This window comes from Hemibagrus wyckioides, linkage group LG02 (assembly GCF_019097595.1).
Source record: "Hemibagrus wyckioides isolate EC202008001 linkage group LG02, SWU_Hwy_1.0, whole genome shotgun sequence".
Lineage (NCBI taxonomy): Eukaryota > Metazoa > Chordata > Actinopteri > Siluriformes > Bagridae > Hemibagrus > Hemibagrus wyckioides.
The window spans coordinates 26,221,780-26,234,530 of NC_080711.1; the positions used below are offsets into that span (position 1 = coordinate 26,221,780).

A 12,751-nucleotide genomic window follows, 5' to 3' on the forward strand; every position below is an offset into this window, starting at 1 on the left:
GGGCAATTCTAGGATTTCCATTTTAGGGGGGCTCAGCCCCCAATGATAGTATAATAGTAAAAAATAAAAAAAAAAAGTAAAATAAAATAAAGGTTTGACTAACAGAGTAGAATGGTAAACTAATTGCAGTATTCCACTGTATTGCATAGATGTGTTTTTGAGTATTAAGTATCAACTTTGAGTATTGAACAAGCCAAATATGAGTCTTCCTGATCTCTCTCTCTCTCTCTCTCTCTCACACACACACACACACACTTGTCCTCTGATCCTCACTCTGTGATGCCGCAGTCTGCGGATTGAAGAACGTGCTGAAAGACGGGGAGGAGCCCAAGACTGCCGGAGTTTCCATATGAAATTTAAAGGGGACTGAGAAGATCACCAATTTGTCTACAGTTTATGGAGAATTGCAGAATTTTTAGGGGAGCTGAGTGGAAATGTTAAAGGAATATAAATATTTTTAAAAATGTATTAATTTAAAACTCTTTGATCTCATCTGTGTGATTTCTTTTTCTTCTACTTATTATTATTATTATTATTATTATTATTTGTGAGAATTGGATAGATCAGTATTGTGGACATTCTATTGTAATGAACACTGGATGAGGAGTTTTTGTACAGGGATGTTGTTTATTTGTCTCACTGTGGTTCACGAGCGCAGTAATACACAGCTGTGTCTTCAGTCTGCATGTTCTGTCCTGTTAATGTCACTGTGTTGCTGGACGTGTCTCTGGAAACCTGAAACCTGCTTTTCAGTTTCTCACTGTAGTAAGTGTTACCACTATAACCCATAAGTGAGACCCACTCCAGAGCTTTTCCTGCAGGTTGTCGGATCCAACCTGTAGCATAGCTTGTAACTGAATATGAAACCTTGCAGTGGATGGAGAGACTCTGGCCTGGCTGGACTGTCATGGAAGCAGGCTGAGTCAGTTCCTCACCATGTACATCTGTGGAGGAAAACACATGGTGATATCTCACACAATATCTGCTGCACCTTTATTCTTCATCTAGTAAATGAATGAATTTGATAAAGCACTCACAAGAAGCAGCTGCCAGCAGGAGCAGTAGAGATGTAGAGAACATGGTGTGTGTTGTTTGTACTGGAGTCTTCTCTGTTCTCCAAAGTTTAACAGACACCATCACATCATATAAATAGAGTGAGATCCAGCTCTGACGCTTGGATTTGTTTATCTGCTGATGATGGGAGGAGAATGTATCTGAAATGTATTTAAATCATGAGGAGGAGATTCATCTGATGGAGGATATGTGGGAATCGAATTATAATGGAATCGAAGCTTCATCAAATACTTTAATTTCCTCTCAAAGTCTCAGTGAAATAGGCAACAAGGAATAAATATTAAATATATCATAAGAATTATTATGTACTGTATGCTTGAGGATCCTGGGATTATGAAAATTGACATGTGTAAGCTATAAATTAATTAAAAGTTTAATGAGGTGTTTATTTGTATAAAATTAGACAATCGATTGTCTCGCTTGTTTGACTTCATATGAATTTTCCACAGAAATCAGTGTTTCTATAACTAAGAACCTTATTTACTGATCAATACAAAACAAGTCAGTAAGAGACTTTATGTAATTGAGTTTAATCTGAGTGTCATGATGCTGGAGTCATAACAGAATGTGAAAAGAGAGATTGCCCAAATGTACAGATGGAAACACATTGAGATGGTTGAGTTTGTACAGACTGCCCTCTAGAGGCACAAAAGACCTGTTTGCAAAATAAGAACAAGAAATTTTTATTTTTATTCATTAATAGTTATGTTTAATGTGGAAACTTGTGTTATAACAGCATTATGAAACACATCTTGTCATGTTACTGAGAAACCTCACAACCAAAGGATGATGTAGTCACATAAATGATAGTGTTTTCATTTGTCCAACCTGTGTTTAACAACCCAGATCATAAATTATGCAAACAGATATTTGTGTGATAATGAGTGATACTGAATACAGAATGCAGTTTGTGGATTCACCTTTTTTCTACTTAATTTGTTGAGCTCTGCTGCCTCCTTCAGATATTTCCCAATACACTCATTAAACACTGATTTCAAATATTGGTTATGATGGGATTAATAATGGTTCAAAATGAACACTTTTTAAATAATGTTTTCTGTTTTTATTTAAAAATGACTTTGTGTGAGTGTGTTTTAAAATGCTGCAAATTATTCCAATAGACTTAGATGAAAGTTTGAATGAGATGTCCAGACAGTATTCATAATAATCCACATGCAGTAAAAGTCAACATGTGGTCACACGTAAGTCCGAGACAATTTTATTTTTATTTGGTTTGTTTTACCTCCATGAATCCAGTGCTTCTGAGAATAAACTGCAGTGTCTTCTGTCCTCATGCTGTTCATCTGCAGATACACCTGCTTCTTACTGTTGTCTCTGCAGATGGTGAACCCTGAACTGCACTGGAGTAATATATGCTACTGCCGTGGATAGTTGCAACAAATTTGAAAGTTGCCTAATCACAGACCAGTGGCACTTTTTGAAAATAAACTTTGCTTTTCTGTCTTTCTGGCTTGCAAATTTCTCAATGACCTTCTGGTTAAAAGTCAGTCATCTCAATCACTAGTCTCTTTTCCATTGACAGTGTGTAAGCTCGACCGTGAACATCTGACTGCTGCTGAATTTACAAATTGAGTCGATGTGGTCCAACCTGCGTGATTCTTTTCTTTTCTTCATCCGAGAGTCTTGTGTAAAGATATAACCGAATTTTTTTCTCGCCTGCTTCCACGTTACTCAGTACCTGCCTCGTTAGTACTGTCAGTATCTGTTGAGCGGTAATGAGACTCGTTGAGAATGGTCCAATCACATGAGGCCAAATATATAAAAACAATATTGATTCGCTAACAACAAAAGTGGGCGGGGACAATATGAAACATGACAATCAGCCTTTTCAAAAGTTTGAAACCTACTTACACACTCGTGTGTCCGGTGCCGTGCGCGTGCGCACACACACACACACACACACGAACGAAATACAGTTTGATTTTATTTTAGTTTTAGTTTATTTTAAATTATTAATAATATGACTAACAGTGGAATAGTACGACTAACTGATTTTATTTCGTTATTAAAATATATAATTATTGTTATTGTGTTAAAGCAGCATTCTTCTCTGGCTAACTTTAAGGGGGCGGTGCCCCAGCGCCCCCTATTGACCAGCCGCCTCTGGTTTTTAAGTCCAAACTCATATGACGGTGCAGTGAAAAATATCACTGAAACAGCGTTTCTTTACCGTTTAAAGTTAAAAACGTTGGATGTAAATACTAAAACGACTTGAAGCCGGTCACTGGCTAGACATGGATTAGCTCATGAAAGGTCTCTGAGACCCATATTAGAGGATATTTTAGATAGTTTCCTTTAAGCAAATCAAGTCTTTAATTGTTAGTTTTATATATATATATATATATATATATATATATATATATATATATATATATATATATATATATATATATATATATATATATATATATATATATATATATATATATATATATAACTAAAGTGGCCAGTGCCACTGTCAATGTACCCGATCCACTCCAGTCCTTGTCCTGGTTTCTGACGGATCCAGTGCAGCCAGCTAAGGGAGAGTCCAGACACGGTGCAGGACAGAGTGACCGATTCTCCTGGTTTCTTCACCACAGAAGCAGATGAGGTCAGGGACTGTCCATAAGAATCTGAAAAGAAGGGAGTTATGAATTAAATGTTATATTGCTGAGAGAAACAGTACTGAGAAATATTTAAATTTCCTAGTGAGGATCATGTGAAACGTACATGATATTAGCGCAAATAAAATACAGTATCCTAAAATCATTCTCACAGTTCGCATACACACAATTTTAAAATGTATAAGTGTTATCAAAGAGCACACTGATGACCAGACCATCCACGAACATGCTGTTTATACCTGAATCTATTTGAATAGGGCGTGTCCATGACCACTATAGAGGCAATAAATCCTGAGACTCAAGATAAAGATGCACTAATCAGTGTAATTACTGAGGGAAATGTGTCAAGTGGTGTGTGACTCTTTTAATTTTATAAAAATGTATTTGTATATTTTTATTTATTAGGTTTTGGAGTGGATGAAAACTGACATGACGTGTTGCTTAGTTTAGTTAATCTTGCCAATGTAATAATTCATGAGACACCAAATATTATTTACATACATCTTTATATTAAGCACAAAATAAAATAAAATAAAGAAAAAATGTTAGGTGTGTATAATATATTGCAGTGTTGCCTTCTAGGGGCTTTACATCTGTTTGACTGAGTTTTGATGAAAGAGATTTTTTTTTCCCCATTATAATGTATTACTTGTTAATTTGATCATCCTTGCATTTTTATTGATGATGTTTTTGTACACCTCTAGCACTGAGCTGTACAGCTGTGTCTGTCTTTGCACAGTAGTAAACAGCCGTGTCCTCTGACACCAGGCTGCTGATATCTAAGTAAAGCACATTGTTGCTCGTGTCTCTGGAGATGCTGAAACGAGTTTTAAAGGAAGCTCCATAGTTTATGCTTCCATCACCCCATATGATCCCGATCCACTCGAAGGCTTTTCCTGGAGCTTGCTTGATCCAGACTGTTCCATAGTCAGTGAGGGCATAGCCAGAAATCTGACAGGACAACTTCACGGAGGCTCCGGGAGATTTAACCTCATCAGGAGACGAGGTCAGACTGATGCAACACACATCTGAAAAGAGGAGAGTGGACTCAACACAGACTGAAATATTTATCATATCTATATTTATATTTAATATCTATATTTATCTGAGTACGATGTGAGAGACATGTTTACTCACAAGGAACAAAGGATATCAAAAGAAGAAGAAAAGACCAGCTCATGATTCCTCTGCTGTACGCAACTAAACACAGAGGCTGCCATGTACATGCAGTGTATTTATATCTGCCTGGGAACTGGGAAATTTGCATGCAGAATGGGTTATGTATTTTTTCCTAGTTATTATGGTAACAAGTAAATGATTTAACAAATGTAACCAGAATATATTTTGAGCCCACTTGCAAAGGAAAGAAAATTTTATCACCATTTAATTATCATTTTGCTTTCATTTCAATAATCCTAATTTGTGAAAAATAATCAGATGTTTGTCTGATAATGAATGATAGTGAATGAGTCTCATACAGAATACAGTTTGTGGATTCACTTTTTTCACTTTATTTGTTAAACTCTGCTGCCTCCTTCAGTTGTTTCAATTATTGCACCTCACACTGTGAGAACAGACTGTGTGTTAAACACAACACACTGCTGGAAACATGCTGTATTATTCCTGAATCCACTCAGTAAATGCTGATTCAACTGTTGGTTAAAAATCCTGTAAATGAAGGGATTAATAATAGTTCAGAATGAACACTCTTTCAATAATGTTTTGTTTTATATTCAAAAATGACTTTGTGTGACTGTGTTTTAAAACACTGCAAACTATTATGACTTTATTACAATAGAAGAAAGTGAAAGTGTGACTGAGATGATTTATTAGTTGCATTGAGAGGATGTGTGTAACATGTCTCATAAGGTTTTGTAAGAGGAATCCACTATTCTGTCTCACTGTGGTTCACGAGCGCAGTAATACACAGCTGTGTCTTCAGTCTGCATGTTCTGTCCTCCAATTGTTATTGTGTTAGTAGAAGTGTCTCTGGAGATGCTGAACTTATTTTTCAGTTTGTCACTGTAAGCTGTACTCCCACCACTATAGATGATTCCAATCCACTCCAGAGCTTTTCCTGCAGGTTGTCGGATCCAAGCTGTAGCATAGCTCGTAACTGAATATGAAACCTTACAGTGGATGGAGAGACTCTGGCCTGGCTGGACTGTCATGGAAGCAGGCTGAGTCAGTTCCTCACCATGTACATCTGTGGAGGAAAACACATGGTGATATCTCACACAATATCTGCTGCACCTTTATTCTTCATCTAGTAAATGAATGAATTTGATAAAGCACTCACAAGAAGCAGCTGCCAGCAGGAGCAGTAGAGATGTAGAGAACATGGTGTGTGTTGTTTGTACTGGAGTCTTCTCTGTTCTCCAAAGTTTAACAGACACCATCACATCATATAAATAGAGTGAGATCCAGCTCTGATGCTTGGATTTGCTTATCTGCTGATGATGGGAGGAGAATGTATCTGCAATGTATTTAAATCATGAGGAGGAGATTCATCTGATGGAGGATAAGTGGATCATATGTAGAAACAGACATCACGGATTTGACAACTTTGACAACTATTTTCTATGATTGATGATACTGGGATCATGGTAATAGAAAAAAATCTACCTCTCTGAAGTCATGAAAAAATGCCCTCACACTTCTCACATTTTTAATTTAAACAATATTTGAGAAAGTGTGAGAGCATTACACATGATCACACATTCTAATTTGTCAAGGTGATTAATTGTGTGAAGTAGAAAGAAAAAATGACATTGTGTAGTTCTGCATACTTTGGCTGAACTGTGTCAGGGAGTTACTGCTACAAACATGAAGACAATTATTTTCCAATATTCAATACCATTAATTATTATAATCACAATTTCTCTTATAAAGCAGCAGTCTGTGAACGGTTACGATTTATTTATTAATTAAAGAAGAATACAGTGAACATTTTGTTTGTTTATAGTTAACAGTTAATGTTGTGGAACTTCTGTGAAATGTATGTATTTAATAATCACTGATTAGAAGTTGACAATTTTTCTGTGAATGTTATTATTTCCCTTTTTGGTCCTCTTTGGGAATTAGACTATAAGAGTCTCAGTTTTCATTGTCTGACAGAACACTTTAAAAAACACCTACAACCTACTTATGACCACTTTAAAAAAACCTACAATGCAACAGTATATTTGTTAAGCTCTAGCGCCACCTGCAGATCTTGTGAAAATGTAAAATCTAATATCTATCAACAACTCAACAGTGAAACTATTCTCTGTACTTCTTCTTCTTTCTTATTCAAAAGTTTAAAATGATCTTCTTCAAGAAATTGAATCAGGAATCAAACAGGTGACTAAATTGCCCCTAGGTGTGATAGATAGATAGATAGATAGATAGATAGATAGATAGATAGATAGATAGATAGATAGATAGATAGATAGATAGATAGATAGATAGATAGATAGATATTCAGCAGAAATAGAGACAGTAACATGAAGATGGGGTGTAGACTGCACACTGTATATCTTACATATAGTCAGTATACACAGGGTAATGTGATAACTGACCAGAAGTTACTAGTGCAATGCTAAGAACAAAAACTACAGCAATATAAGAAACATATAAATGAAGCATATAAATCACAGTTTAAAAGGGCATGTGTAACATGTCCAGGCTGTACACTCAGTGTTCCTGAAATGGACTCTGGATCCAGCACTCTGACCCGAATAACACACTTCCTAAAAGATGAACGAGTGACTGAATACATTATCATGATTATTGTCTCATGATATTAAGCAATTATATTTAAGCAATGGATTAAGTGGATTAAGCAATATTTTTATTTACAGTATATATATATATCCTTACACCTCTAATTCCAGTAGTTTTGGTTCTCTATTGATGAGAGCACAGACATTTGTTCTCTTGTGGACTCCTGAACACATAAAACCTGCAGATGGAGAAATTTAGCTGCAATTTATTTAGTCATTTAGAGAACCAGAAAATGAACATTGCTGAAGCCAAACTTACAGTATAAAAGTACAGATATAATGGGTGATCAGAAATGGTATCACTTGGTCTTTAGAGAGTCTGAATGCTGCAGAACAAAAAGACATCCTTTGCACATCCTTTTAACCAATAGACTCAGGTCTGTACTTTGGACATCCACAGGCTGGTTTTGGAGGAGCTGAGGATGAAAACGCTGTCACATTTTTACAGTTCATCAGTTCAGCTTAGTGGCTGTGTTTAATAACTGGTGTACATGCAAGCAAGAGTTGAGAGTTCTTGTAACTTAGTCATTTGCGTCACTTTAATAATGGATATTAATTATTAATAAGCACAAAGTATTTTATTTAATAAATGAATGAATGAATAACCTCAGAATGTTTTGTTGAATACTTTTTCATTCCACATGGGAATGCTTAATATAAAAGATCCAATTTGCTCAGATTTTTTAAGGCACCTTCTGCAGGCACTGTTTTTCTAAACACAAATGATTTTTCTGTACCTTAACTAGAAAGCATACTAATTTTTTCCCCCCAAAGGCCCCTACATTACATTTTTTCACTTTTATTAAAGAGAACATACAGCATTGTCACCAGGGAAATTTTACTAAACTAAACTGTGTTCTTGTAATTACGTCTCATTTAATTCATTCTATTGATTGTAATGTTACAGATGACGATACTAATCAATTCAATTCAAGAGCTTTATTGTCATATGTACTGGTACAATGAAATTCTTACTTTGTGGTGATAAAGTGTCCGTGTAAAGTCTAGTGTTTAAATTGTCCATGATTATCCGTTATGAGTGCATGATGGTTCAGCAGGTAAAGTGCAGAGTGCCACTGAACAGACTGAACTGACCCTGATGATACAGGTGGAAGTGGCAGTGGGTTTGGACTATTTATCAATCTAATGGTCTGGTGATATAAACTGTTCTGGAGTCTGGATGTTCTGGCCGCAGTGCTCCGGTACCGCTTGCTAGACTTCATTAAGGTGAGGAAATTGTGGATGGGATGGGTGGTGTCCTTGATGATGTTTCAAGCCCATTTCCTTTTATTGTAGATGTCATGCAGTGAGGGGAGATCTGTCCCTGGGATTTTCCGGATCAGCTTGATCACCCTCTGTAATGCCTTTCTGTCGTGTCAGATTCGTAGCATCTGAAATGGATTTAGTAAGGAATATAATTCTGTAAATCAGAGACTCATGTAAATAACGCAGTATCATGAATCTAAGCAGTGTTTCTGCCACTACTGTTTACTAGTTAGCCCTAGTGAATTCTTCTAAACTACTGGATCAGACATGATACAATACGAAGGGTTGAACTGGTAATGATTCAGATATCGATTATGGATGATAGGGAATACAATCTAAATGTGAACTCTAATTTGAAGGTAAATTGTTTAGGATTATTTTAGTAGGACTGAGTAAATGGACACATCATTTGATCTATCAGGTGGTTGTTATTTGGACCCTATGTCTTCTCTGCAGAATCTCAGAAGTAGAAGTTTACTTACAATGGTGATGAATCTATCGTCTGGAGTTTTCCCCACATATTTGAGTGCAACCTGTTCAGATATAAAACACATGAACATTCTTATTGTAAAACATGAACAGAGCATATACAATTCATAATTTGTACACAGTTATGATCAGAAATAAAATGAAACTATTTCATTGGGGAATAAGGCTTCAGACTTGCTTAGCCTCATACTCCTATTCTGGGAAAAATTAGACCAATTTTCAGCATTTGGTGAAGATTAAATAAATCACAGTGATATCAATTACATTGTTCAGTTACTAAACAGTTCCCTGCAAAAACTATGTTTTTTCATTCTGCTGTTCTGACATAGCGTTTTCCTTTGCCCCAAATAATCAGGCAAGTGTTATTGCTTAACCCTGTGATTGTACCTCAGGGACATTGGTCATTTTTAATGCTTTACAATTCCTGCATTTTGTTACTAAGTGTAAATGACCTGTAGATGTCGTGTGCAGTCATATGACCTGCTTGCCATCAGCATTACAGACTCCTGCACAGACTGTCCCGAAGCCTCCCGAAACAATTCAACCGACACATAATTCTACACATAACTTCTGTGCAAAATCTCAGAAGTGAAGGAAGTTGTGACATTAATACAGTGCGCCCACACACACACACACACACACACCTGTTAGAAATGAACAGCTAATATATTTTAAATTGTTGTATATAGTATTTTACCTGTACTACTTTTTACTGACACATACCTCTGTGACTACTGTAACTTCACGAATAAAAAAGTGATACAAGCTGATTAAATGGTTCATATCATGAGATATGAGTTCATAGAGTTCACTGCATGTGAGAGTTAAATGTAAATTACTGTAAACTAACTCAAACATTCTGAGTGGCTACAAGCGTCGTCTTTAAAAGAAATTCCCAAGAGGAGGATTATCCAGCGAGAATTACTTCATATTTGGATTTACAAGCATGGACAATGACAAGGCCAAACAAAAACAAAAACAAAAGGTTGAGAAACATTTCACTGAAAAATGTCTGAAATATAAAATTACCAGAATGACAGCCGACTTCTGAGGGTCAAGGCTGGTGCTCCGGAGCTGGATATTTATCTCAGTGACCTGAATAAAGCACAAAGATTAAAATTTGCTGTTTCAACCAAAAGCATCTAAAGAATACACTAAAAATAACAGAAATATAAAATTACCAGGGCATCAGCTGACATCTGAGGGTCGTGTTCAGAGCAAAGGAGCTGGACGCTTGGATCAGTGACCTTAATACACACACACACACACACACCAGTTAAAAATGAAAAACTAATACATTTGATATTATAGTATATAATATATTAATCCTAGTCCTTTTTTCCTGACACATACCTCGGTGGTCTCGGCTTCCTCCACATCATCAACAACAGATCCTGGAAAACATTTGACACATTTAACCACATCAGTATGTCACGGAGATGACAAATTTCATCAGTGGAAACTGACATTCATGTAGGAAAGAAAATATTTCAAGAAGACACTCTCTCATCCCCTTCATGTCTTTAATCAGAGGGTTATATTAGTGATCAGTAAGGAGAAACGAGTCTTATTGAAGAGGAAGGGAAATAAAAAGGCGAGTTGGTGAGGGACTGACTCTTTACAGCTGCTACAATGATGCGCTAACAGGAACTCACTCATTACCACAACATTCACTCTAACTATTAACACATCAGAAGAAACAATGCCGAGACCAAGAAGAGAAATAAAACACTTCAACGATAATAATAATAATAATAATAACAATAATAATAATAATAATAATAATAATAATCCCGGTGCTAACAGTAACTCCGCTTCATGTCAGGCTTCGTGACTCCGCCCTGTACTTGATTATTTTCCTAGAACTTCAAGACTATTTCTAAAAGTCCTGATGTTGTGCCTCGAAATGTTTTAATCCACACAATAATCACTTTTATACTTTAAAATGCTCTTGATATGAGCCATGTAGCATCGCCGGCTAATGTTAGCTCAGTCACGCGCCTTAGCTTTTGGCTAGCTCTGTTAGCTAAACTACACAGGATATTTGATCCTGTTTGTCCTCTGTACCGATTAAAGTCATTCATTTTCCACACACACTCTCTCTGTAAGTTCTAAAGCGATTAGAAACACACAGACTGAGTAAAAAGTGAGCTTTTCTCACCGTGAGCAGCTTGAAGTTCAGCAGCTTGAAGATCGCTGCTCCTCTTCAGCCAGCGATACGCGCAGTATCCCAGCGGAGGTGAGCGCGAGCATCCACGGCGGCGCAGGCCAGGCCCCGGCCTGACCATCTACCTAGGAAGGGAAGATACTTACCTAAATCCATCATTTCTCTCCAAGAAAATCTGCTGTTTATCCTTGAAATATCTCCAGGTAATCCGCAGTGTCGCTGTCTCCGTCGTTTTCTTTTGAAATCTCTTTTAAAAGCCTTCTAGATGACGCATAGCACGCGCTCTGGACTTTTAAATGAAAACCACAAAAGGGGCGGGACTTTCAAAAAACATCAACATGGCGCGTTATATTCTTAATATTTTATATAAACATTAATTAAGGTTATAATGCATGATGATTATGTTTCAATTAAATCTGATAATAAATGGTTAATAAATACACTTTCCTGTCATAACAGCTTGTCCTATTCACTTATATCAGGAGGCAGTAGAGGGCGCCGCTGTGATTTGTATACAGACACGTCAATTCCTCCGCCATGTTGGAAGGGTCGACGTTCTGTTGGAAACCAGTGGAGGTTTTATATGCAGTATATGGTCGACCCTCATGAAATCATGTTGTAACTCGTGCTGTTTTTAGGTTTTCTCTTAACAGCTTGGTTTTAATTACAACAGGATTTATCTCCTTAATTATTTTAGCTGTGAGATTTCTCAGAGGCCTGAGCCCAACCACTAAAAAACAACACCTAAAGACAATCATTTGAAGGGGTGTCCCAAAACTTTTGGCAATATTGTGTATTTCAAACAACAAGAGTGAGCTCAGCTTCCCAAAAAGATAGCTGCACGTTTAATGTAACTTAATTCCACATAGAAGAGCTGGTAAACAATAGTCAAATCCCATTGCACAATCATATTGCATATGCGACTGCACCTTTCATTTTCATTTTTGGCCTAGGATGATTTTTCTATTCATTTTTGTCGTTTTTGTATTCATGTGTGGCAACCGTTCAATCCAGCAAATGAGTAATAGCCAGAAATGAACTTGATCTTGTATTATAGGTTAAAAAATATGGATATTTTAAATGTCCAACCCACAGGAGAGAATATACATCTATAGTATACATTTATCTCAAATTTGAACATATTTCATATTGTCTTCAATAATGAGCAAAAGTGTTAAAGTCGAATACAATATATAAATAATAATAAACCTACAAATCATGTTAAGTATGTTTATAAAACATCTTAAGAATCAGTGGGATAAGGTAGACTGGGAAATTTAGAGCATTACTAATTACTAATTACTAATCACAGTACCCTGTTCATACACTTAACAAAAACCTTTTAGGGTTTACTTGAAAAAATC

At 36.3% G+C, this 12,751-nt stretch overlaps 1 long non-coding RNA gene and 2 gene segments (V, D, J or C); all 3 read right to left on the minus strand.

Annotated features, from left to right (window-relative positions):
- Window positions 1-269: 269 nt before the first annotated feature.
- Window positions 270-1,218, minus strand: LOC131364693 (Ig heavy chain V region 914-like). The segment is given in 3 exon segments: window positions 270-333; window positions 653-944; window positions 1,038-1,218. Coding segments are annotated over 3 exon segments (456 nt in total).
- Window positions 1,219-5,611: 4,393 nt separating this feature from the next.
- Window positions 5,612-6,187, minus strand: LOC131370899 (Ig heavy chain V region 5A-like; the record flags this gene model as incomplete). The annotated part of the segment is given in 2 exon segments: window positions 5,612-5,907; window positions 6,001-6,187. Coding segments are annotated over 2 exon segments (396 nt in total), but the record flags the coding sequence as incomplete, so codon positions are not given.
- Window positions 6,188-8,308: 2,121 nt separating this feature from the next.
- On the minus strand, window positions 8,309-10,316 carry LOC131344181 (uncharacterized). Its single transcript, XR_009203299.1, has 3 exons — window positions 10,250-10,316; window positions 9,214-9,264; window positions 8,309-8,856 (listed from the first exon to the last, which is right to left on the minus strand). It is a non-coding gene; the product is annotated as an uncharacterized LOC131344181 (long non-coding RNA).
- Between the last annotated feature and the right edge of the window lie 2,435 nt (window positions 10,317-12,751).